Consider the following 26,766-nt stretch of genomic DNA (forward strand, 5'->3'; position numbering starts at 1 on the left):
AAACTTATTTACTGTACTTTTCTATAATTTTTCGCCTGCCTGTAGTAGGTGTTAATTTTCGCATAGCCGAATGCGATATTTAGCGCGCCTAAGTGTTTGTGAATCTTGCGATCGTATTCTTTTCAGCGCGGAAATTAACGCATGTGATATGGCGACTTAACGCACACGATAATACTATGGTGAATCGCGAGCTAATTATCGCGACTTATTTAACGCAAAAAAGCGTACGATAAATTTTATCGCACTTTAGTGAATCAGGCCCAAGGTCTGGTAAGAACCTCTCCTTGGGTAACATTCCTCCAGGGCTGTCAGTCCAACATCCATTGGGGCAGCCTTTCAAACTGAACAGAGCATAAAGGCAAGTTCAATACAATACAATGGGTTTAGTTCTCACAAAGAAAGATGAACAGGGGTCTGTAATACCCTTTTTTCTGTATATGCAACATAAATTGTAGTGAACATTTTAAAGGAAAACTTTACCCCCAAATAGGGTTGCTACCTGGCCTGGCCAGTAAAAAATGATGCATTATGCCGATTGTATTAATAGGGAAGAAAGATTAAAATATAGAAAAGCTGGTATTTATTTCCAGAAAATATCACATAAAAGAACCCATATGTAACACCCTGCTTTATCTAAATAAACCTTTTTATAAAAATATACTTTTTAGTATGTGCCATATAAAAAATTGCCATTTTAAGTACTAAGGGCCACCCCCCTGCGTTCATACGATTCATGGGACACACAAATAAACCAAGGCACACATACATGCTAGGCCCCATCAGCCAATTAATAGACAGAGTTCTGCCTTTTACTCCCACACTACTTCCTGTTACAGTTAGAGCTGATTATTTCCTGTCAGGTGATCTCTGAGGGGGCACATAGAGCATCTCAAAATGGTGGCTAAAAGCAAAATATACAAAGGGCAATATTTACTGATATAGATATAATGCAGTTTGGTAAGATTCTTTAATAGGTGACTTAATATGAAACTGTTAGTTAAGTATTCATTCCCTGGGTATAGTTTTCCTTTTAGCTCATGGTCCCGCCCCTTGTCTTCAGTGATTAGCGTGTAACCAATCCTTATGATTCTTTTTGTGGTGATGGTTACACACCAATCCCTGAACACAGCACAGGGCGCAGAACTGCAGGCTTCAAGGAACAGTAACACCGAAAAATGAAAATGCTTCGAAGTAATTTAAATTAACGTGCAATGCTCCCCTGCTGTGGTAAAAATCTTTGCTTCAGAAAAACTACTATAGTTTATATAAACGCCCTGCATGGGGGTGCCATTTAAAGGAACAGTAACACCAAAAAATGAAAGAGCTTTAAAGTAATAAAAATATAATGCACTGTTGCCCTGCACTAGTAAAACTGCTGTGTTTGCTACAGTAACACTACTATAATTTATATAATAAGCTGCTGTGTAGCCACAGGGACAGCCATTCAAGCTGGAAAAAAGGAGAAAAGGCACAGGTTGCATAGCAGATAACAGATAAGTTCTGTAGAATACAATGGTGTTTTATCTGTTATCTGCTATGTGCCTGTGCCTTTTCTCCTTTGAATGGCTGCCTCCATGGCTACATAGCAGCTTATTTATATAAATTATAGTAGACTTTTTGAAGTAAACACACAACTTTTACCAGTGCAGGGCAGCAGCACATTATATTTTAGTTACTTTTATACACTTTCATTTTTTGGTGTTACTGTTCCTTTAAGCTGAAAAAAAGGAGAAAGGGCACAGGTTACATAGTAGATAACAGATAAAGTCCCATTATATTCTGCAGAGCTTATCTGTTATCTGCTATATAACCTGTGCCTTTTCTCCTTTTTTCCAGCTTTAATAGCTGCCCCCATGGCTACACAGCAGCTTATTTACGGTATATTATAAAAACTATAGTACTGTTCCTAAAGAAAATACACACGTTTACCAGTGCAACAGTAACAGTATATTTTAATTACTAACACTTTCATTGTACTGTTCCTTTAAAATGTTCACTCCATTCTATTTTGTATATACTTGAAAAGGGCACTGAAAAATGTTGCAATAACGGTGCAGTAATCTGCAATAAAAATTCTTTATAGCAGTAAATATGTTGCTTGATGGTGCTCTGTGATCTATATGTTTGGGCTCTGTGTGTGTCAATCATAATTGCCTAGGCCCATCCCTGTTCACATGTAGTCATTTGTGATAATTCTCTTGCCACTTTCTAGAATTTAATCAGCAATCGGTGAGAGAAATGCATGTTGTACATGTGCTGGAGTGGGCCAGTACTAAGAGTGGGATTGTGCATGATAGTCTGACAGATAATGGGCATTACATGCTATTGGCGTTTCCTGTTTTTCTGCCACTTGCAGGTTTCAGTTTCATTGTTGTACGACGGGGAACTTCCCCAAGTATATTTAGTTTGCCCACAGGCGCGGTAGAACTGTAGCAAGCAGACGGCAAGCGGAAAGGAGCAAATGTAAGTCTCTTGCAGATACATACAAGCATACATTATTATTATTATCTCCAATAATATGTTTTATATATGTGTAGATTTAATAATGTACAGTATGGTACTGCAGGGCTGAACTAGGAACGGCTGAGCCCATACATTTAAATGCACTTATTATAGTAGCGTATGTAGGTTACATAGTTACTTAGTATAGGTTCCTTTAATCCTGCACTGCAGCTCTATATGCATCCTGGCACATTCTAGTTACTGTACTTACAGTTTTGCCATTCGAGCCAGCGGTTGGAGGTGGTGAGAATGGCAAAATGAGAAGAAAGTGTTGCTGACGAGGGCAATTAATGTATTGGTTGATTTATGAAGGAAATTGCTGATGTGACAGTAGAATAGGAAAGGGGACTTGCAAGGAAAATAGTGCATTCTCTTTAATAAATAGACTCATCAAGGCACCATTCTCATTGCTAGTATTGTTATGTTAAAGGACATGTAAACCCCAAATATCAAAATGAACTATATTACAGGTATAGTATCTGTTATCCAGAAAGCTCCAAATTATGGGAAGAGCATCTCCTATATTTTAATAAAATAGTTTAAAATTTTAAAACCTATTTTTTTGCTCTGTAACACAGTACCTTGTATAACACAGGACCTTATACTTAATCCCAACTAAGATATAATTAATCCTTATAAGAACAATCCTATTGGGTTTATTTAATGTTTAAATTATGTTTTATTACACTTAAAGTATGGAGATCCATATTACAGAAAGGCCCCTTATCTGGAAAACCCCAGGTCCCAAACATTCTGGATAACAGGTTCCATACCTGTATCAGACTTTGCAAAAGGCATTAATAGCCACTGATAAAGCAGAAGGATTACAAATGGTTGCAAGTAAGCAAGTTTTGGCAAAGCCAATGTTGGACGGATGGAAGAGTTTGACCTTTTCATTGGCAAAATTTAGGTTTTGGGGCTTTCCATGTCCTTTAAGTTAGAGTTATGCTTTGGCTATTCTTATAATAAAGGTAATAAAGATAATCTGAAAAGAATTTCAATTTGTCACATCTTAGAATTGGTAAAAAGTAATAGGGCATTACAGGGCACTGGGGCTCATAACTACAAAAAGGAGTGAGGTTTAGCAATTAAATTAAAATTAGCAATCTACTTAAAATACACATATATCACTGGATACAAGTGAATACATTAAAATCTTTCAATACCTGCCACTCTGGTTGTCCAGAGGTTAATAGTAAGGCTGCAACATTTCCTTAATCACTCAGATTTCCCTCTCCTCCTGTAACCCACTCGCCCCCCCCCTCAGGAATTTGCTTTGGCTGTTGGCTTGTGGGCATGCTCAGTTGTTCTAAGCTCAGATTACTAAACACGCCCCTCCAGTCTAGCAGCCAGTAAAGAGATGGCATTGCTGGTTCCCATAGAAACTCAGCTCTAGCTGTCTGCTTCATGGGGTAGCTGCATTTTGCAAATTTTCTGTCATTTCGTGAATTTTTCAGCAGTTTTGTGAATTTGATAAAAGAAATACTCTATACTAATAAAAAAAAGTAAATTTTTAGTATGTTGTTATATTGCTGATATTGTGTGTTTTGTGTATGTGTTTTCCACTTGTGTTAGTGGAAGTTCACCTTTCAATTTAATTACATTTGTTAGCCCACAGGCATGGAATTTCAACTGCTATCACAGTCAGTCTATATTTTGGCTGCTGACCTACGACCCCCGATGACCAGATAGGATGTTCAGTTGCAGACTGCAATTAGGAATGCTAATAATTTAAAAATACAAATACATACAAAATATCTAATGAATACTAAGAGATTGCTTAGAATAGATTCTTCTGTAAGAAGTGAATCTAAAGGTGAACTTCCCCTTTAAAAGAACATAGAAATTAAAGATCAATCCACATTCCAAAAAAGGGACAACTAACCTTTTTTGCCCAGGAAAGTGCTGAGCGAAATCAGGATGTCATTGTTCCAGATCAAAATTGGAGTCTATAAGCTGTCACCTGAGTCTGGAGTGGGCGAGTTGACAGCTTTTATCGACCCATGTATGGCCAGCATAAGGCTAAGCTATAATTAGATGTGCACCACAAGGCTGCAATAATACAATCTGCCATGTCTCAGGCTGGAATAGTGCTGATCCAGCAACCACTAGTTAAAGGCACTTCATTGCAGCATGTGGACTGTTTATTAAAGGAACTTATTTATGGGCACGTCCTGGAACAACTGATGCAATACTTCCTTAGTTGAATATTATGAAATGTTAGCAGAGTCCAGCACTTTTGCTAAAATCAGAATCTTCTGTAAAGGTCACATTTCCCCGAATGTGCAAGAGGAAAGCTCAAGTGAGAGTAGTGTCACTCAAAACACTTTATGATAGCATATGGCCACTATGAAAGCATAAAGAGGTCCTCATGGGACAGCAGGGGCGGGCCAATCAACTGGATGCCTTAGGCAATCTGGCCGGCCACCTCGCCTCCTCCCACCGCCCTCGCATGGTCACACGAACGAACACCCCCGTGTGCAATGATGTTGTATGAGCACACAGAGTCAAGTGGTGGCAGGGGGCAAGAGAGCATGGGTAAGGGTTAGCAGAAGAGGTACCTGCCTAGCGCCCCCCATAGTTGCACTCTAGGCAGTTGCCTATTCTGCCTCCTGCATCTGACATGACAGGTTGGGGGAAATTACAAAAAAGTGGTGGACTGAACCTGGTTTTTGCACTTTGCACCCTACCTTCCATGCTGTAAATAATTCCTGAGAAAGATGCTTTTTCAATCTTATCTGAATTCATGTGCAGTATGGTAAAAAGGACATTTCAGCAGTCAAAGTACCACTTGCTTGTACCTTCTATAGACATCACTACCCCACCTAATCTCTATGAGTGTGAAATTCATGACTTATCCTATAGGCCTCACTACCCCAACTTGTCTCACATATTATTCCATCCTACAATCCTTCTTTGCCTGAGTAGTCTTACTACAGAACACAGACATCTTATCATGCCCACAGCCTCAATTCTGCAGCATAAATTAATCTTTTCCGTGGTCCTCACTTTCCCAAGTAGATTGAACAGAGAGCACAGGATACATTAATATTCAAGGGTGTCCATTGCTTAATGGGGAAATCTCTAAGCAAATGTACTTATGGTTGCTACTTTTCTTCTCATCACGGGAGCCAGAGGTTCTTTGGAATATGACTTTGCCCTTGCCCCAGTGTGTTTCTGTATCCAAGCCACTCTGGCCTACAGATAGTAGCATTTCACTTGGTAGTCCAGAAATGTTCTTTTAAAAGTTGCTTGTTGTACCTTGCACTTGCAGATTCAAATCTGCACTTTTATCATTATCTCTGGGGCCAGTGGGAATTTGCCCAGAATTCCTACTGTGCAGTCATATTGTCCAGTTGTTAGGGAACCAGGTGCTGTTACAAGGAGGTTAGTATATTGAAAAAGAGTCTCATGCTAAGTATATACCTAATGAAGGCAATTTTGTTAACATAATTAAATTGATGCAATGGATTTTTAAATGGAACTTTAGCTTTTAAGCTTTCAATAAATATTGCATTAAAGCAACATAATGTAAAACTTGCATGTACTTCAAGTACTAAGAGTTTAAAAACTCTAGAGGTGGACTTTTATCTCAGGCTTACATCAAAAGATCCAACAATGCCCCATTTAGTGATGGTTGGAGCAGTTCCAGGTTCCGTAAGTAGTTCAGCTTTGTATCACTGCATACCCAATACTGCCCTGTCTGTATGGAGCAATTGATAGGATTGCATAGTTGACTGATGTTCCAGGTAAAGTGCCGTCTGAGATCTAGGCACCTAAACAAGCAGTCGGAAGGTAGCAGGGGCATAACTACAGAGGAAGCAGACCCTGCGGTTGCATTTATGTACAGGAGTGTAGAGGGCCCAGTAAGGGCCAAATTAAAAAGCAATTTATCTTGGTAGAACTGGTCAACTTACCAATATTTCTGGCCCCAAACTGAATTTGCTGTGGGGCTCAGTAACATCTAATTATACCAATGTAAGGTAGCACTTACTAGTCATAGGTTTAAAAGCAAACTTTTGGTTTGGCTAACTTTGGCCTTTTATTACATTTGAGGGGGTGGGCTATAACATGTAAAGCATACCTCCCAACATTTGAAAAATGAAAAGAGGGACAAAAAGATTTAGCGTGCACAGCGCGGCAATTTTTTTGACCACTCCCACTTTTGTGGCCATGCCCCAAATATCACACCCCATTTTTAAAAAAAAAAAAAAATACTCCTTTTATATAGTTGAAATGGCGGGATCAGACGCAAAATGTGCTATACCCTCATACTGTACTACCTAAGGAAAACAATTTAGCAACTCCTACATATAAAATACAAATAGAGAGAAGGCAGTCAGTTATAAGTGAGTTATAACTATGTACCAGTTTTGCCCCCCCATACACAGTGCCCCCAATGGCCCAATAGACAGTACCCCCCATACACAGTGCCCCCAATTGACCCCATAGACAGTAGCCCCCATAGACAGTGCCTCCAATTGACCCCATAGACAGTAGCCCCCATACACAGTGCCCTCAATATCCCCCATAGACAGTACCCCCCATACACAATGCCCCCATAGACAGTGCCCCCATAGACAGTGCCCCCATACACAGCAGCCCCCATAGACACTCCTTCTTCTGCGGCGGCAACAGGCCCTTTTATAAGGTTGCGCCCCATGCGTATTGACGTCACACATACGCATGGGGCGCAACCCTATAAAAGGGCCTGTCGCCGCCACACAAGAAGCAGAGCTGCAGAAGAAGCCAGAATGCCCAGCTACAGCCAGCGTATCCCGCTGTGCTTGATAATTCAAAGAATGTCCCGCGTTTCTGTAATCTATTATGGAAATGCGGGACATTCATTGAACTATCCGGGACAGTGTGATGCGCTATAAAAACCGGGATTGTCCCGCGGAAAGCGGGACAGTTGGGGATTATATGTAAAGTGCCTCCTTCTACTACCCAGGATTTTAATTTCTTTTAATGTATCTTTTACCTAAAACATAAATGAAAGCTATTTTATATTAAAAACTATGCTCTGTGAGTATTTTTCTTTCCATGAAATTCTTATCCTAACATTATCCAGGTTCTGCTGTAAATCTGTTGCTTACAAAAAAAAGTGCTTGTATCAGAGAAAAAAAAATAGACCATTTTTTTCAGAATGAGAAAGGTTGCAGTCTACAAGGGAATTATGGCTGCCAAATATTTCTAGATGGTGGGGTTCTAGTATGATTCACAACACGTTGGGAAATTCCAATGAATTTCTGCTTGTGCATATTCTCAAATGATGACTTGAGAGAACAATCACAATAATGGGCTTGCTCTGAGCCAGAGTGTATGCTACGGCCAGTTTCAAATCAGACACTGGTTTTACTTTCCTTGTGCTGTTCTGTACAGTTTTATTTCTTTTTTTCATCAGGCGAAGTGGGCAATGGAAGATGCATTTTTAGCGCTTTATGAAGAAGTCCAGGTGCTGCAAACCATATGCAGAAAACAGGCTGAACTTCTTGGAAAGCTTCTTGCAGTAAAAGGCATTAGCGGTGGTAAGTAAGCAAAGTGCCTCAGATAAACATCAAAAAGCATCCACTTGAAAAGAACAATGTATCTACTGTACAGTAACCTGAGTCTGAATCTGTCTCTCACTGGTGTGGGTGCAAACATAAGCAGATATACTATAGTGCACCTCAGACACATAGTTTTAGGGCTCTGGCACACGAGGAGATTTGTCGCCTGCGTTTTTTCCCCCTGGCGCTTTGGCGACAAGTCGCCACAACAATACCCACGAAGAGATTTCATGCGAGTTGAGCTCCAGGCGATTTGCTACCCATGGTACCACTCAACAGTTAACCCCCCCTCATGTTTACTCAAGTCGCTCAGAAAAGGGTCTGTGTGCGATTTGAAACAGCAGGCGATTTGAAGTAGCCTCGTATGTTTTGACGCTGGCGATTTCCATTGATTTAGCATTGGCGTCTTGTCGCTCGTCTTGTCGCCAAATCGCTCTTTTAAAAATCGCTGGCGACAAATCTCCTTGTGTGCCAGAGCCCTTAAGAATATAATTGCTGGTTGTATCAACCCTTATCCTGGACACTATAAGTAAAAAATGTTCCTGGGTCACCAAGTATAGAACAGAAGTTCAAACTGAAATGGAATCTCTGATGCACATTTATTAACATGTGGAAGATTCTAGTCTGTTGTAACCAGTAACTAAGTTCTAAGGTAATTTCGATTTATTTTATAGGGGCTACTGCATTGGTTCAAATTTTCACCAAGATCATCTAGGCAGAATATTCCATATTTATAATTATAATAATAATAATCCCAATAAACTGTCACATTATTGATCATAGATCATGGTACCATTTTGAAATTATTACAGAGAAATGCCGCAGTAAAATATACGCTTAAGGATGGATGTCCCAAATTGGCCATATATCGTGTAGTTTGTGTTTCATTAAACACATTTAATGACTGTGTCTCCCAAACACTGGCTATCTAAGCCAACCTCACTGTGTATAATATAACTGAAGAAGTCCCCTTGTAATTTGATTACCAGTTAATTCATAGTGTAATTCATGAAGCTAGTAAACAAGGCATGATAAGGGCCTGGTAGTACAGGGTATAGTAACAGTATAGTAATGGTAATACTATAGTAAGACAGTACTCTGGCTAAGATAGCATGCCATGAGTACAGTAAGATTTTGCCAGAGAATTTTGCAGAGGTTACCAACATTGGGGATAGGCTATAACACTAGATCATCACACATTTTGACCCAGAGCAACACAATATGTTTCTATTAAAAAAAAATATGATACCTCCAATGTCATTTTTGCTCCCATTTTATAAAATCACATGCATACTAACCACTGGAGATGCATCTTAACAGCATCTTCATAGGATTCTTGTTCTTCATAGGATGTCATGGTTATTTTTCACAGAGGTGCCCATTTCAAAGCCTATCCAATGCACTGACATTGGAGACCCTATGTGCTCGGAATATCCTTTCATCAGATTCCAAGAGAAGCAAGACCAATGTGTGGAATCCTCCAGTACAATGGAAGATATGAATGTCACTTCTTTACCAGAGCACATCAGGGAAAACCCAAGTGTCTTGTTGGATTATGATGTAAAATTCCCACCAACCACTGAAAATTTCAGTTTTCTAGCTAGCGAAGGTGAGAAACCAGATCCTGGTTGTTCCAACGGCAACAATGGAAGTAACACTGATCTTGAATCATTCATCAAAAACTATACGCCACAATTTCCAAATATCGACACCAGTGGGGAAGAAAGAACTGCAGGTCTTGACTTTTTAATTCCTGTTGGAGCAGATCTCAGTATGTCCCATTTATATGATGAAGAACTTTGTTATCTGCAGTCAAAGGATATATCTTTTGGAATGTGTTTAGCACCAAAGGATCAGCACTTGTTTGGAGTGAAAGGCCCAGTTCAGGTAGGTTGGGTTGTGCTTTTGTGCTTAGATAGGCAACAGAGTTATGCTGGCCACATGACTAACATAGATAAATTGCACTAAATTTAGCAATTAGTTTGGCATAATCATTTAAAAGGAGTGTATATCCTTCACTTTCTCTTTCTGTTCTCTACCTACAGGAACTGAAAATGCCCCATGTGCATACCCCCTACAAAAATGTTTCTCACTAAAGGAGAACTAAAGCTTAACTAAAGAAGAAGGGCTGAAATGTTTATTATTATGTTTTGGGCTTCTGTACCAGCCCAAGGCACCCCTAGCCCTTTAGCAGGGAAGATCTGTGCCTCCAAAGATGCCCCAGTAGCCCCCCATCTTCTTTTCTGCTGATTCTCTGCACATGCTCTGTGCTGCTGTCACTTACTGAGCTTAGGGACCCACTCACACTATATATACTGTATATATATAGAATATAAATGTCACAATATAAGGCTAATTAGTAAATAAAACAGATTATTAGTGTATGGCAGCTCAGAAACCAAATCAATTAACAAAAAAAATGAATAATCAGCCCTGTAGCATCAGCTGGAATGACATGCCAGCCTCATTTTCTGCTTGTTAATTTGTGACAACCCCTAAGCTTAGCTTCTCAACAGCTGCCCAGAGCCCACTGAGCATGTACCACTAACACTTCTGACAGAATTCAAGATGGGGGCGCTCCTGTGACAAGTTTGAGGTCCTGGATTATTGAGATACTGGTTCAGTAAATTCAGTATATAAAATAATGCATTTTAGCCATATTCATTTTTAGGGATTAGTTCTCCTTTAATTGAAGCTTTAATCATGTTATACTATTATACACAGGAGTATATTTATCATGCTGTGTAAAAAGTGGAGTAAAACATTACCGGTGATGTTGCATAGCAGCTAATCAGAAGCTTTGCTTTGGTTTTCTATCTGTTTTCTAATTTGAATCTAATTCCTAATTGGTTGCCCCGGGCAACATCACCGGTAATGCTTCACTCCACTTTTTACACAGCACGATAAATATACCCCATAATGTCCACATCAGTGTCCTTTTGCATTAACATTAGAAATACTAATGACTCATATACTGGACTGTCTAAATGTATACTGGCAACAATGAAAGTTCTTCCCGTATGCCTAAAGTGGTTAGTCACCTTCAGTCATTGCTGTTACATCGTGGGAGAGTTTTCATACAACACTTCCCCTTTGTCAGCATTTCAAAAATATTACCTTGATTCTGCTTACTTGCTTACTTCTGTGTTTTTGGACCTATGTTGTAGAATAACTGGAAAAGATATCTTGCTCAGCATTTTGATATTGGCTTAATTTTTTTTGGTTCCTCTATTGTAATGGGCTAAAACGATGTATAATTTTGCCATTTTTTAACTGATTTTGCACCAAATACCATATTTAAGCGCAGAGTGTGATAGATTCCAAGTGGTCATAAGCAGCTGATATTTCTGTATATGAAGAAGTGGCAGGCAACGTCAGAAAGTCTTGCATTTTTACCAGCGTCATAACAAGTCAGTGCTGGACCCACCAGCATGGGATGGGCCAGATGCACAGCCACTGTTACCTGGCTCCCCACCCACTGCCAGCCTCCTGTCTGCCTGTTTTCCCATGTTCCCTGCCCCTCACTCTTTTTCATTCCCCAAGTGCAGGTAATCTTAACTATTCTATATAGAGGAAACAGACCACACAATACCCCCCCCCCCCCCCCCCCGCAACTGCAGAGTCTGCTTATTGCAACATGTATTACAGGACACGTTTTATGCTGTACAGGTATGGGACCTGTTTTCCTGAATGTTCATTACCTGAGGCTTTCCGGATCAGGGTTCTTTCTATAACCTATTGAGTTACGTTCAATGCTAACAATGTTCTCTTCTCTTTCTCTTAGTCCTCTTGGAGCCCAAGCTGCCTCTCCGGAGAATGCCAGCTTGGCTGTGAAATGGATATGAATTCTGATGTTGGCCTTAGCTCTCAAATATGTGAATTCTGCCAGGCTATATTTCCCGCTGGGGCTGCAACCAGAGGAGAGTATCTTAGACACATAACTGGGCACGTGGAATGAGCATCTGCTGTCTCAGCACAGCGTTACCATAAATTACAGTATCTGATATAGGAAGTCAGAATTTCCCACAATGTCCTAATGAATACTCTTTTCTAGCACTTCGGTATTTTCTTAGATAAATACAGGTCCTTTTCAAAAAATTAGCATATTGTGATAAAGTTCATTATTTTCTGTAATGTACTGATAAACATTAGACTTTCATATATTTTAGATTCATTACACACAACTGAAGTAGTTCAAGCCTTTTCTTGTTTTAATATTGATGATTGTGGCATACAGCTCATGAAAACCCAAAATTCCTATCTCAAAAAATTTGCATATTTCATCCGCCCAATAAAAAAAAAGTGTTTTTAATACAAAAAAAGTCAACCTTCAAATAATTATGTTCAGTTATGCACTCAATACTTGGTCGGGAATCCTTTTGCAGAAATGACTGCTTCAATGTGGCGTGGCATGGAGGCAATCAGCCTGTGGCACTGCTCAGGTGTTATGGAGGCCCAGGATGCTTCAATAGCGGCCTTAAGCTCATCCAGAGTGTTGGGTCTTGTGTCTCTCAACTTTCTCTTCACAATATCCCACAGATTCTCTATGGGGTTCAGGTCAGGAGAGTTGGCAGGCCAATTGAGCACAGTAATACCATGGTCAGTAAACCATTTACCAGTGGTTTTGGCACTGTGAGCAGGTGCCAGGTCATGCTGAAAAATGAAATCTTCATCTCCATAAAGCTTTTAAGCAGATGGAAGCATGAAGTGCTCCAAAATCTCCTGATAGCTAGCTGCATTGACCCTGCCCTTGATAAAACACAGTGGACCAACACCAGCAGCTGACATGGCACCCCAGACCATCACTGACTGTGGGTACTTGACACTGGACTTCAGGCATTTTGGCATTTCCCTCTCCCCAGTCTTCCTCCAGACTCTGGCACCTTGATTTCCGAATGACATACTTTGGACCACTGAGCAACAGTCCAGTGCTGCTTCTCTGTAGCCCAGGTCAGGCGCTTCTGCCGCTGTTTCTGGTTCAAAAGTGGCTTGACCTGGGGAATGCAGCACCTGTAGCCCATTTCCTGCACACGCCTGTACACGGTGGCTCTGGATGTTTCTACTCCAGACTCAGTCCACTGCTTCCGCAGGTCCCCCAAGGTCAGGAATCGGTCCTTCTCCACAATCTTCCTCAGGGCCCAGTCACCTCTTCTCGTTGTGCAGCGTTTTCTGCCACACTTTTTCCTTCCCACAGACTTCCCACTGAGGTGCCTTGATACAGCACTCTGGGAACAGCCTATTTGTTCAGAAATTTCTTTTTGTGTCTTACCCTCTTGCTTGAGGGTGTCAATGATGGCCTTCTGGACAGCAGTCAGGTCGGCAGTCTTACCCATGATTGCGGTTTTGAGTAATGAACCAGGCTGGGAGTTTTTAAAAGCCTCAGGAATCTTTTGCAGGTTTTTAGAGTTAATTAGTTGATTCAGATGATTAGGTTAATAGCTCGTTTAGAGAACCTTTTCATGATATGCTAATTTTTTGAGATAGGAATTTTGGGTTTTCATGAGCTGTATGCCACAATCATCAATATTAAAACAAGAAAAGGCTTGAACTACTTCAGTTGTGTGTAATGAATCTAAAATATATGAAAGTCTAATGTTTATCAGTACATTACAGAAAATAATGAACTTTATCACAATATGCTAATTTTTTGAAAAGGACCTGTACATGTCTCAATAAAGCTGGATCACATTTTTTTGCCCTTTAAGTACTGTATAATGATTCAGAGGATGCCTATCTCACCCACTGGTGCACTCGAGGTCTTGGGTAGTGATGAGTGAATGTTTTCGCCAGGCATGGATTCGCTGCAAAATTCCACATTTCGGCATTGGCAATTTTTTTTGCAAAACTCACAAAAATTCGCAGAGTCAGGAAAGAGCCGTGGTCATGTAAAAAAGTCGGGAGGTAGCCACACTTTGCAAATTTTTCTTGCGAACATTTGGGGGAGTATTTAATAACATAGGAGACAAACAGCACTGGTGATGTTGCCTATATCAACCAATCAGCAAGTAGATTTGAACGGTCACCTACAAGTTAGAAAACAATAGCAGAGATCTGATTGGTTGCTATGGGTGACATCACCGGTGATGTTTGTCTCCAGTGTTAATAAATACTCCCCAAAGTGTATTCAAAGCTGTTACTTGTGGCAATCCTTACACCACAACTAACTAGTTATGAGTGAATTTGTCCCATTGCATAATACATTGAGATCAATGGGCTTTTATTGGTGCATTTTTTTTCACAAGAAATGCATTGGTGTCAATTGGTGTTTTTTTTCTTTTTGATACGTTTTTCCTGTGGTGAATTTTGTCTTTGCAACAAAAATTTGCTGGTGAAAAATGTCATATAGACAACAACAAAAGGCCCTCTGCACTCACCCATTATTAATATATACAGGACATTAAGACATTCTGTGCACTAAGCTACCAAGATATGCCCTCCCCTTTAAGAAAAACAGGAATTGTTAGTCCATATATTGCAATATACTATGTCAGTCATCCCCGGTCTGGCCAGTCCTACACTCACTTTTATCCGATTCATTAAGAATTCTACTGCCTCAATATACATTTAACAAAGGGACAGTGTTTTACCTGCAACTTGCTTCATTCATCAGCAACTAACCAATCCCACTAGCTTTTTCCACTTTCTTGAGTGTGCAAATGTCTGTGCAGCAGCTGGAAGAATATTGCCAATATGACAGGATTATCATCCCCCTCATAAGACACCGTATGTATATTTTTGCAGTAGTGGTGTGCAGCAAGTTGGTATGAAAGCAAAGAGGGGGATAAAGGGGCAGTTTGTATAGTTATTACAGTTGCGGCCTTCCTTGGTATTTGACAGGCTAGTCCAGTAAAACACCGGCCCGGTGGCAACCTACCTGCACTCTGCGCTTCAATTCTGAAAGAGAAACAAGTGTATTTTTTGTATACTCAATTAGTTTCCTCATTCAATGCGTAGGGGCCATTGGCACTGAGCAAAGCAGCTAACATTACATAATCTGTTACACATAAAGGAAAGTTTATTTTTTATAGACAACAGTGTTGCTTTAGTTAAAAAATTATGGATTATTAAGTGAATCTTGTAAAAGCTAACTAAAATAATTTCATGTATTTCAGGCAAGTATCCCATAAGATGACTGTTGAATTTATATATAGTTCTGAACACATTTGTAAATGTATTCTAAACTGTATTCTAATTGTGCACCACCAGGGGGCAGACTGATACTTGTATGAAAGCACCATGCTTTTCTTTTACTGTTTGTTTGCCTTTGGATATGTTTTACAACTAAGATTGGCTGCTTTTATGGTACAGGTCTCCAGTCTCTTGGCTGCTTGTGTGCAATAATTAAGACACCTATGTAACCAATGTGTAAGAATGTTATAGCATACCTCCCAACATGGAATGAGGGACAAAAATAAATGTTGCGTGGCAATTTTTGACCACGACCATTTTTGTGACCATTTTTTAGCTTCAGTGCAGGAGATCAAAGGGAAATGAGGGACTTTTCAGTAAGAATTCGGGACAGTGGGTTGAGCTGTCTAAAGGGGGGCTGTCCTGCGTAAATCGGGACTGTTGGGAGATATGGTTTTAGCAATGAAAAGCTGCTTCACAAATCTTTACCTATGAGGGCTCATGTATGTCCACAAGTGCAGTTGCACATTCCCCAAAGTCAGTTGCACATAACACCACTTTCATTAAAGGTACTTGCATCAAAATGCGCTCCTTGTACTTCCATATAGTTGCACTCGGCACCACTCTGTGCTTTCTGCCTTCTGTAGGCTTTAAGTATGGTGATCCAAATTACGGAAAGACCTTTTATCCACAAAACCCCAGGTCCCAAAAATTCTTTATAATAGGTCCCATACCCGTATATCCTAGACTAGAATCATGTTATTTTTGGACATTGCCAGCATGTGTACTTAGCGGTGCCCTCTCATCTACAACCCCTAAGGCAGTGTGGCTTATACCTAGTATTTATTTTATGCAATCTGGTGGGGAACATACTGTTTTAAAAGAGACCTTATAAGATGGTTAAAAGATGGAAGTGTTGATAGAGTCCATCAATTTCAAACCCTCCAAATGAACCCAAGTGCACATACAGTATACAGACTTATACCAAGCTATCTATACACTCACATACATAAACTATATACACCAGTATCTATACTAATTGTAGATTTCAGTATCACAATAGCCTTGGATATTATGCTTGTTCTAGAAATCATCCAACCCCCTCTTATTAACAGAATCTGCCATCAAAACATCACTAGGAAGGGCATTCCCCAACCTCACTGTCCTCACCATGAAAAACCACTAACACTTCTTCAAATGAAAGTTCTGGTCCTTTAATCTAAAGGGGGGGCCTCTGGTGCGATGATCGTTTTTATGGGAAAACGAACATCCCCCTATCTGCCTATAATCCCCTCTAATGTACTTGTACAGAGCAATCATGTCCCCTCGCAAGCGTCTTTTTTTTTCACAGAAAACAACCCCAACCCTGACAGTCTAACGTTGTAGTTTTAATCTTCCATCCCCTTTACCACTTTAGTTGCAGTCTCTGCACTCTCTCCAGCTCATTAATATCCTTAAGGACTGGAGCCCAAAACTGCACTGCATACTCAAGGTGAGGCCTTACCAGGGACCTATAAGGAGGCAAAATTATGTTTTCATCCCTTGAGTCAATGCCCTTTTTTATACAAGACAGCACTTTATTTGCTTTAGTAGCCACAGAATGACACTGCCTAAAATGATACAAAAATCCTCAGATCCTTCTCAATTAAGAATCCTCCAAAACACTACCATTTAGTACACTTTCCATTTTGCTGCCCAGTTTTGTCTAATCGCTCTACAAATTGGCAGCATCCTGAATGGAACTTATAGTTTTGCACAATTTAGTATCAAATAGAAACAGTACTGTCTATGCCCCCCTCCAGGTCATTAATAAACAAGTTAAAATACAAAGGACCAAGGACAGACCCCTGCGGTACTCCACTAACCACACTGGTCCAATTAGAAAATGTTCCATTTACCACCACTCTTTGTACTCTATCCTTCAGCCAGTTCTCTATCCAATTACAAATATTATGTTCCAGGCCAATATTCTTCAATTTGCTGTTTTCTGTGTGGGCAGCAGTACATGATATTTAATTACTTTAAAATACTTTCATTTTTTGGAGTTACTGTTGCTTTTAGAGTCACAGCCACAGAACACAAAGGGATACAGTTTGCAAATTTACTTACATTTACAGATAACTAGAATTCATGTATATTGTAAAACAACAGTGTTTAGGTGAAGATTCCTTTTATGTGCTACAGATTTTGACTGGGCAGAAAAGTGCTTTAGTAAATATGCCAGCAGCAAAAGTGCTATCCACTGCCTTCTTGCCCATGAAAGTGTATATTATTCAGTTGAAATCTGCACTATATTTGCACTGAGGGATTTATGCTGTGCCTGTGTTGATTGCATTTTCTCTGCCACCATCCTTATCTGATAGCACTATAAATGTAAGCTCTGTGGCCCTGGCCAGCTGATCAGCACTGTTCACATGCTCTCCAGTTGTTCTGCATCCACCGAGGGGTAATAGCATTCTAAAAAATGTAATATAAATAACCGAAAAAGGGACATTTTGAGGCAAATTTATCTCTTTAAAAAAAGATCTCGGCATAAGTACTCAGTTAAAACATAATAAAAGCTTTTCAGATAACACTTGTGTCCTTTAGTACCATTTGCTTTTGAAGCAACCATAGCAAACACATTACCATTAGCACACAGAACAGTGAATTCAAAATCTGCTCATTATACACTCATGATAATGGTTTCCATGTGGCACAAGATTGCTTGTTACACATTTAGGAAACTGCTTATACAAAACTGGTGACAACTGCACATATGTAATAACCAGGAAAAATACTGCATAGCAGCAATCTCAACTGCAGGGCTGCACGAACACCACTGTATGCAGCAAATTATGCGGTACCAGCAAAATTACCACAGGAAGCACTGGCTAGACAACAGTCAAAGATCTGATCAAAGATGTCAACCATCTGGGGACAATTTTCTGAATATTTTTGGCCATCCCGTTATATCTTAGTTGTGATCAAGTACAAGGTACTAGTTTCTAATTACAGAGAGAAAGGAAATCATTTTTAAAAATTAGAATTATTTGCTTATAATGGAGTCTATAGCAGATGGCCTTTCCATAATTTGGAACTTTATGGATAACGGGTTTCCGGATAAGGGATCCCATACCTTTAAAGGTTAAAATAGAAACATAGGCCATCAAGGCAAGAAAAGTTTAGAAAGCTGAGAAAATGTTACATACTGTGCAAGTGCAGGTTTTGGGTGCCCAGTGGATATCTGAGAGAATGGAAAAACGTGGCAGAATGGCACTCAGCAGAAAGTAGTCTGGGTAAATGCATTTTTGAAGAAAAGGCATGCTGACCAGGGATAGGAGGTAAACCTCTAGAATTATTTGGGGTACTATTGTCAACTAACAAATTGGCATGGATAAATGCAGGCCAGGAACAAGCCCTTCTGCTAGCGTCAGCCTTCTCCTGTGACTGCACCCGGAGTCACTGCATTGGCCCATGTGCAAGCATTGCATACCTGTGCATTTTGGCACCGAAATCCACTCCGTATGCCTACACTTGGGTTGAAGCAGTAGCTTTGGGTGCAGTCATGGGAGCAGGTTGATGCCAGTGATGGGGCTGATTCTCAACCTGCAGATAAATGTAGGCCAAGACTGAGCCCTGTCTGCTATTAGCCAATCCCCTATGTGCCCTTAGCTGTTTTCATAGCTGTAACCACAGAAAGTTATAAAGATGGGTGTCCTATTGAACAAGATACATTAACTATAAAAGGCTTAGATTTGGATGCTTACAGTTATTCTGAGAACCCTGTCTCTGATTCTTGTTCTGTAATAAGGTTCTTGTAAGTAAAATTGCAATAAAAGGTGTTAAAGATAATGAATTCATGTTTATGAATGTTAATCACCTAAACATGGTCCTCCCTATCATTAGGGAAACTTATTACATAAGAATTACAAATTAAGTATTTATATAATGTATTACATGACTATGAAGGTTTTTATTCATCCAGTTCATGGTATATCTAGTATAAGTAAATCTAGTGCAACTGGACTTGCTGAGTAATCACTGAACGTTTCACCACTCATCAGAGCAGCTTTTTCAGTCGATTTTATAATAGATGTTATGTATTGCATGTATCATATAACTGTGTTAGAAATCATCAAACACTGGACACCACCAAACCATGTGATCATGCTCATAGTGAGAATTGGTATAGTATGAGCATTTGGCATTTTTACCGTCTCTTTTTATATGCTGATTTAAAGTCTTTGTAATATATGGGAAAACAGGATTTAAGCACATTAGCTGATTCTGTTTGAATAATGATTGCACAATTATTACTTTACAAACAACAGATCTCATCTAACAACCTAATGTCATTTGGAGATTAAAAAACTGTTTGTCAGAGATCATAAAATAGCCAGGGCACAGATGTTTTCTCTACTGTTTAAAAATGATTTTAAATGAAAACACTCGTATATTTAAGTATATTATAAAAACCTTATAGTGGGGTATAATTCATATATGGACACATTTTTTAATATAATTTGAATAGTTCTAATTCTAGAATTAATAGTACCGCACAGGAGGAAGCACAAAGATTGAGAAAGCGCTCTGCACAAATGCCGTATTGCGATATATAATAAAGGAAGTATGTTCAGTAAAATACAGATACTGTTCAAAATAAAAATTATTTTTATTGTATATAAGTAACTTTAGGAGTAATCATGTCATTCAAGTGACTTGGCCATACATTTTGACTGCACCGGGAGTGAACTGAAGGTTCAAGAAAGAGTGCAGATTGATGATAGCTACTTGTCGTGGCTACTAAAATAGACAATGCTGATCATTTACTGATAATTGTCTCTACATGTGTTTTAGCAGAGGCAATTCTCAGTATTGTCTATGGCATGGTATTTTCTGGCGTTTAGTAGCTGCTACTAGTGTGTCTTCGCCCTTAGGGCAGGGGTTCACGGGGAGATTAGTTGCCCAGTGGCAAATCTTCGCAAATCTCCCCGCAATGCCATCCTTCCTGCTAGAATGTAAATTGCTGGTGGGATGGCATATGTGTCGCTGCGATGTCCCGCAGACGCCCAAAGTTGCCTTGAGAGGAAACTTCGGGTGACTGCGGGACATCACAGCAACGCATATGCCATCCCACCGACGATTTACATTCTAGCCGGTGGGATGGCATTGCGGGGAGATTACTCGCCCACAACAACAAGACAAGATTTGACACTGGGCGACTAATCTCCCTTAGTACCCCTGCCCTTAAGCTGAACATTTCATTTTCACCAGAAAGGAACATTTGCTACCCATGCACATGCTATGAATGGGGAAATGTAAGGAGGACAGTGACATCTAGGAAGTGCAGAAATGAAAATGAAAAGACAGAGAGTGGAAAAGCAAACTATGATTGGCAGCTGAGCTTTTTAAATGAGTTTATAACAGGTATGGATTTTTTTTTCTAAAAACAAAAAATGGTGTTTCATGTTTAATTTGAAAATCCATTTTATTTTACAGCTTTTTATGTCTGGGTGACAGCTCCCCTTGAACCCCAATAATCAATTTCAGTAAACATTTTGTACATCTGTTCATTCAGTCTCCTTGAACATTCCATATTCATAAACTATCAATTTACCTTAACATTCTATTTTAGTGATTTCATATTTGTATGAAAGCCACTCAGTACTTAGTACAAACAACTTTTTTAAGAACGCTCAGGATTTGGATGACATCAAATGGTTGTTTTATACATAATGATTCTGCCAATATTAACTACATACATGTTGTTCTGTTTGCATGCTAATATGTGCCTAGGTGGTTAATCATGATCCTGTGAATAAGCTCAAAAAGTAAGGAATATTTGAGAAAGCTAGTGGTTAAGGTATTATGTATCTATATTTGCATAGATATCTGGTGAGTACCCAGTTGCACCCTTAAGGACTGCATTGCATGTGGCCCCTTGAACCTTATTTATCATCATCACCCTATTATTCTTTCACAGTGTTTTTTACACCATCCAAAAAAATATGTTTGTCATACTACAATAAATGACTTATATTTTTCCACACTAACAGGGTCTAAACCAGTCTCAGGAGACAAACCTCAGGACTTTACTACTTGGTGGTCAAGTAGTAAAGTGATTCAACATTGATTTTTAGTATCTTTATTTATGTGGACGGTCTCAGGCCACAATGGTCATCTCTGTATATTCAGAATGAAAACTTTGGCATATCACATTATGTCTATCCTTTATTGTTATATATTGAGATTATCTTTTATCTCTTCCCAATGATGATTTGTAAGAGCTGGTAGCCAGTTCCTCACTTTTTGGGAGGGGAGAAAGAATAGTGCACAGCAACAGAGCATACACGGGTTCTGTAGGTGCAGAGACCCTCTGGCAGGTAATTAAAGTAACAACCAATAGCACACGTGTAGAACTTAATAAATGTATGCGTTACTATCAGTGGTAATAGGATGTTTTAGATGCAAGAATGACGTTAAGTAACCAGAAATATGCAGTCGGCTTATCCATCAGCATGAGATGGTTTCCATGCTAACCTCACAGTCATTTCTAACAAGGAAGCACCAAAGCTGCAAAGATGGTATACTCAAGCTAGCCTAGCTAACGCTCACAAATAAGGAGACCAAGTAAGGGCGCCCAAGCCTACCTTATCTATAAAACTAAGAATGACATTTTTGCACTGGGCAGGTGCTCTCATTGCTTACTAACCCTGTCCCCAATTCCTTCCATTTTGGTTTTTCTTCAGGTCAATTCAGATCCCTGAGAATGATGATCCTTTCATTGCAGATTCTCCTGGAAAAATTAACAATTGTTTAACATGGGTTTCTGGGCCATATATCATCTCATTTTCACTGCACTGGTAAAATCTAGTTATGACAGATCTCTGGTAAAATGGTTTACATCAATGTACATCCTTTTCCCAAAAAGGCAACATTGCCTTCCTTCATCTTTGCAGGTAAAACAAAATCTCTTCCTGACACTACTTATTTATTATATAGTTCTACCACATATACATCATAGACTGTCCCAATGAAGCTTACAACCTAACTTCTCTATCACATTCACACAAAGCAATGTCAATTTTATCAGAAGCCAGGACAGGAAGAACCATACTACTCCTTGCAAATAGTGCCCAAATTGGAACTGAATTCAGAACCCCAGCATTGCAATGTAGAAGTGCTACCCACCTGATGTGATGCTAGGTAACATGTGCACCATTTAATATATTAGTCCAACATTACTTTAGCATTGATGTGGGTCTCGTACATGGACAGTCATGAACACCATTTGCTCCAAGTTCAGTTGGGATAGCCTATGTCTAAAACATGTCAAGTATTCCTTTTCCACTGAGTGTGCTGCATCTTGTACCAAGCAAAGCAGGCACAGGTGGCAAATCAGTGCAGAAGGCTAGTATTTCACTGGGGAGTGCCAAATTGTTAGGCACCCCCGCAGTGAAATAGATTGGGCCAGTGCCACTGTTGGAAGAAAACTGCACCAGCCCATGGAAAAGCTAGCTAAGCGCTGTGCTGGCATCTTCTTACCTGAGATCTTCATCCCCTTGGTGTTTTACGCAAGTGCAGGAGATTGCACTGGTTTACTTTACTGCTCATAAGTGAACAGGAATTATCACAAGGGAAAAAGCACACTGGTTGGAAGGTAAGTAAAATGCAGATGCACTGCTGAAACCACTTCTTCTACCGTCTGGTGCAGTTTTCTCCTAACAGCAGCACCAGCCTGGGGAAAAAACACAGCAATGTATTGAACAGGATGAAATAGACTTTTCATGTCCTTTAAATTGGGTTTCATTGAACACAATTGCATATGCATTTTGATGCACAAAGCTGCACCTAGAGTCCTAATATAGTTAACATAATTGACAGGAATAGACACAATATTAATTATTAATAATGAGTGGAATGAACGTCTTTCAGATACAGTTAAAAATAGCAGAAAAATAAAGCTCCTCTTCAGAGACACAGGACACAGACCTGTAATGCAGCTCACAGGTTTAACTCATTTCAAACCTTGGTCAAGTTATGTATTAAAGTAAAAGCTTGTTAATATATTTCCTGCAGCATTACACCAACAAATCTTGTTTCCGGAAAGCCTAGTCCCTTGTATGAAGAAGTCTGTGCATTACTTAAGAATGGGCTAATTCCCTTAGGTAACCGAAGACCCAAAGCTGCCGGTGACAGGATAGTGATCTGATTACAGCTAACACCTTATATTTTTAAGAGAGAAGCAATCATTAAAGTCATCATGCTGCATGCTTCTATCCTATTACACGATGTTCATTGTTTTCTACTGGGAGTTTCCTAGAACACACTGAGATGTTTACTGTGCCACGCAAGCTTTGGAAAACTAAATCATAGGTGAGATCCATTTTCTACACACAGGGATATAAATACCTACAAGAGAAAGGGATGTGTGACTCACCAGAAGGTGATGCCCCGCTAAGAAGAATAAATGATTAAAGTGGAACTAAATCCCCTTGCACAATATGTTTTATAGGCCATGTGTGCAATACCACATTAAGGTGCATGCATGTGAATGTATATGTATGCATTAAGCTGCATAGCAGATAATATTTGGTCATAAATCCTCTAAACCTGAAAAGGTCATGTCAAGATGAGAAAGTAAATGGCAAAATTTGCTTGCCATGATGTGTAATTGCAGTCAAAATGCTTCATAGCCCGTAAGTTTATGGAATAAGCATTACCAGTGGCACCATGGCTTCTATTCAAGGTTGTTCTTTTATGAGAAGAAAGTGTATACTTTGAGACTTGTTTTTCCATGCTAGGTCATAAATATGGCACATTAATTCACTTTCTAGGCACTGGGAAGTTTGTGCTCTCTCATTCATGGCTGACATACAGCAGCAACAGTTGCAGCAACACCTATGCATCAAAAAAGCTCACTCTACCTGCGTGGCTTCTAGATGATGCTGAAAAAGAAGGACAAATGCCTGAAGCTTAATATGTAAACAAAAATACAAATATTCTTTTCTTGTTCCACAACTTGAAACTGGACCAGTTATATCATCAACGTGGTCAGGCCCAGATTTGTGGCAAGGCCACCAAGGCCTGGGCCTCGGGCAGCACATTTTTAGGGGTGGCATGCCCTACAGCCGCATTTGTTTTTTCCTGGAGTGCTGGGGAAACAGAAGAATTTCTCTGGGACCGGAGGAGTAGCGTGACCAAGGAGCAGGTACAGTATGCGCAAGTGACAGTCAGTGGGGGAGTGATGGGCACTGGGGAGGAAAGAAGTAACTGGACATGCAACTGCACAAGTGGAGGAGGGAGCGACATAGGGTGGCTGGCCTAGGTGTGCTGTTAAACCCGGGGCTGAGCGTGGTTAATATTTCCTGTAACCTGTTATTTTCAGACCTGACAACAGTTATTCAACTATTTTACTGAAGAGATCCATTGGATCTGCTAGCAAATGTTCCTCGGGTGAGGACACACAGAATATGCACAGATTGACAAAAACTTGTCTTTCACCCCAACCCTAATCTGTCCTTCTACCAAACCAATCCAGTGCGCTATCATTACTTATATACCTGTGCCCATCTTGCCCCTCTCTAATGTCACCAGGGGGGCAGGGCAGGTGTGAGTACATAAATATGCAATGGAAATGGAAGGAGTAGGAAATGGAGCCCATAACAGGCTAAAAGAGCCTGCGGGTCCTGGGCTGGCCTGCGCAACAGTACTAAACAGTACTGCTCTGGGAATTCAAATAATGTAGAAGGTGATAAGCAGCTGTACTTATCCAAACAGAACCCCAACTACAATAAAGGACTTCAAGGGGCCACTGTACCTCAAATAATCCTGCACATGTGCTTAGTACAGGGGTATACTGGTGTAGTTTTTTGTTGCGTCTCTCTCGAAGCTGTAGAACCCTGTAGAGTTTTGTGTAAAATATTTAACAGAAAATGTGAAATAGGGTATTCTTTGCGCACTACGACCAGCTCTGAAGCAGACATTTGGATCTGGATTTATTGCAAGTCATTGGGAGTGTATTGATTTAAGCATAGCAGTACTCTATGTACTTTCAGATACCAAATTAAGAACTGCAGTCCACCAATAAAATCATGTACTATGCACTGAACTAGTGTACTCAGAACTACAATGAACGGATTAAGCTGCACACAGGGTGCTTCCTTAACCAATGTTATTAACTACCATATTCAGTATTTGTATTTATACAAATTTGTATTTGTTTTTAAAATTTAAAAAGCATACTGCCCAATAGTCCTCCTATTGTTTAGTAAAAACACCACACTTTTGGCTCACCTAATCCAATATTTACTCAGTCACACTTACTTCACATTTTCTAGAACAGGCAGCCATCTCTAAAAAGGTATTCTCCCTTCCTTTCCCTCCTTGCTTCATACTGCACATGTGTTTCATTCCCTCCCTCCCCTCTGCCAGATCCGCTTCTGATTGGCTGGTGGGCATGTGTAGCTCAGAACAGGAGACAGGATCAAGTTACACACATGCTCAGAGAATAGGAAGGCTGCCGCTGGCACCTACAGGAAGGACAGAGAGATTTCAGTGATGTCACTGTAGGCTTCACACTGCTGTAGGCTGCCAGCACCATATCTCAGAGAAGCAAGCAGGGATCTGGGAATTTAGATATGCAGTAAGTACTTAAAAAGAATGCCTTTAGACTTTAATTTATATTAACCTTTTATTGTCCTTTAAACTATAAGTTCATATTGCATAGTACTGTAAAAGAAAAGGTATATGAGGAAGATAATCATACTGCTAGATATGAAGTCAAGTTTATAAAACATTGAAATTTAAAAGTCATGCCAGTGTGGGCACAAGGGCCGGACTAGGGTTAGACAAAGAAGGTACATGCCTAGCGCCCCCCCCCCACGTTGTCCCCTAGGCACATGCCTCGTCTGCCTACCCCTAGTAGTTTTATAAATGTTCAAATGGGGCATTTGCCCAGGGCCCACCAAGATAGGGGGCCCACTAGCACACTTTTCATCTGGGATACAGTAGTCCTTTATTCCATTACATAGAAAAACGTGTGGCTAATGTGAAGCAAACAGCCTGACGCATTTCGGGAATAACCCTTTCCCTGCCAGGCTTTACTTCACTGGCCAGGTGGCAGCCTTAGCAATACCGCGCTCAGGTAGAGTTTCTTTCATTCTCATACAGGGAATTAATTCATGACTCCTTGAATACCACTTTAAGGCCACAGGTGTTTTATGAAGGTGAGTGACAGAATACACACATTTAAAAAAAAAAAAAATGTGCGGAATTGCACTTTTCTCAAAAATGTTTGCCAGCTGGGAATGGGCCTACTACTACTCGGAGCCCTGTACACTGGTTTTGCCTTTGGTGCCACCCGGCCCTACTATTTCTTGGTTACCTTTATTCCTTATCCTGGGCCTGAGGGGAAAACTCAAGCCATATATAATTCTAGCATCTGCACAGCGACAAAGGCTTAAATAATTTGCGGCCAATTAGATACAAGCGTTTGTTTCACACAGCATTCACGTTAACCAAGCACACATTCCCTTGGAAAGGGCTAAGTAACTGGAGTTGCTGGCACCGGGGCGGGCGAATCACTTGTGTCACCCATTTGAGA

The 26,766-nt window shown here is 40.0% G+C and overlaps 1 protein-coding gene across 1 annotated transcript; it reads left to right on the forward strand.

The window, feature by feature from the left end:
* Positions 1-2,363: 2,363 nt before the first annotated feature.
* Positions 2,364-12,147, forward strand: tankl (TRAF family member associated NFKB activator like [provisional]). The gene is made up of 4 exons (XM_004911906.4): positions 2,364-2,463; positions 7,907-8,030; positions 9,424-9,938; positions 11,836-12,147. The coding sequence occupies exons 2-4, from the start codon at positions 7,919-7,921 to the stop codon at positions 12,007-12,009; spliced, it is 801 nt and encodes a 266-aa protein (XP_004911963.2). The 5' UTR covers positions 2,364-2,463; positions 7,907-7,918; the 3' UTR covers positions 12,010-12,147.
* The last annotated feature ends 14,619 nt before the right edge of the window (positions 12,148-26,766 follow it).

Source organism: Xenopus tropicalis, chromosome 2 (genome assembly GCF_000004195.4).
Source record: "Xenopus tropicalis strain Nigerian chromosome 2, UCB_Xtro_10.0, whole genome shotgun sequence".
NCBI lineage: Eukaryota > Metazoa > Chordata > Amphibia > Anura > Pipidae > Xenopus > Xenopus tropicalis.

Coding starts and splice junctions, on each gene's coding strand:
- tankl (XM_004911906.4), top strand. CDS start 7,919: ATGGAAGATGCATTTTTAGCGCTTTATGAAGAAGTCCAGGTGCTGCAA. Junction 8,031..9,423: donor AGTAAAAGGCATTAGCGGTG/GTAAGTAAGCAA, acceptor TATTTTTCACAG/AGGTGCCCATTTCAAAGCCT. Junction 9,939..11,835: donor GAGTGAAAGGCCCAGTTCAG/GTAGGTTGGGTT, acceptor TCTTTCTCTTAG/TCCTCTTGGAGCCCAAGCTG.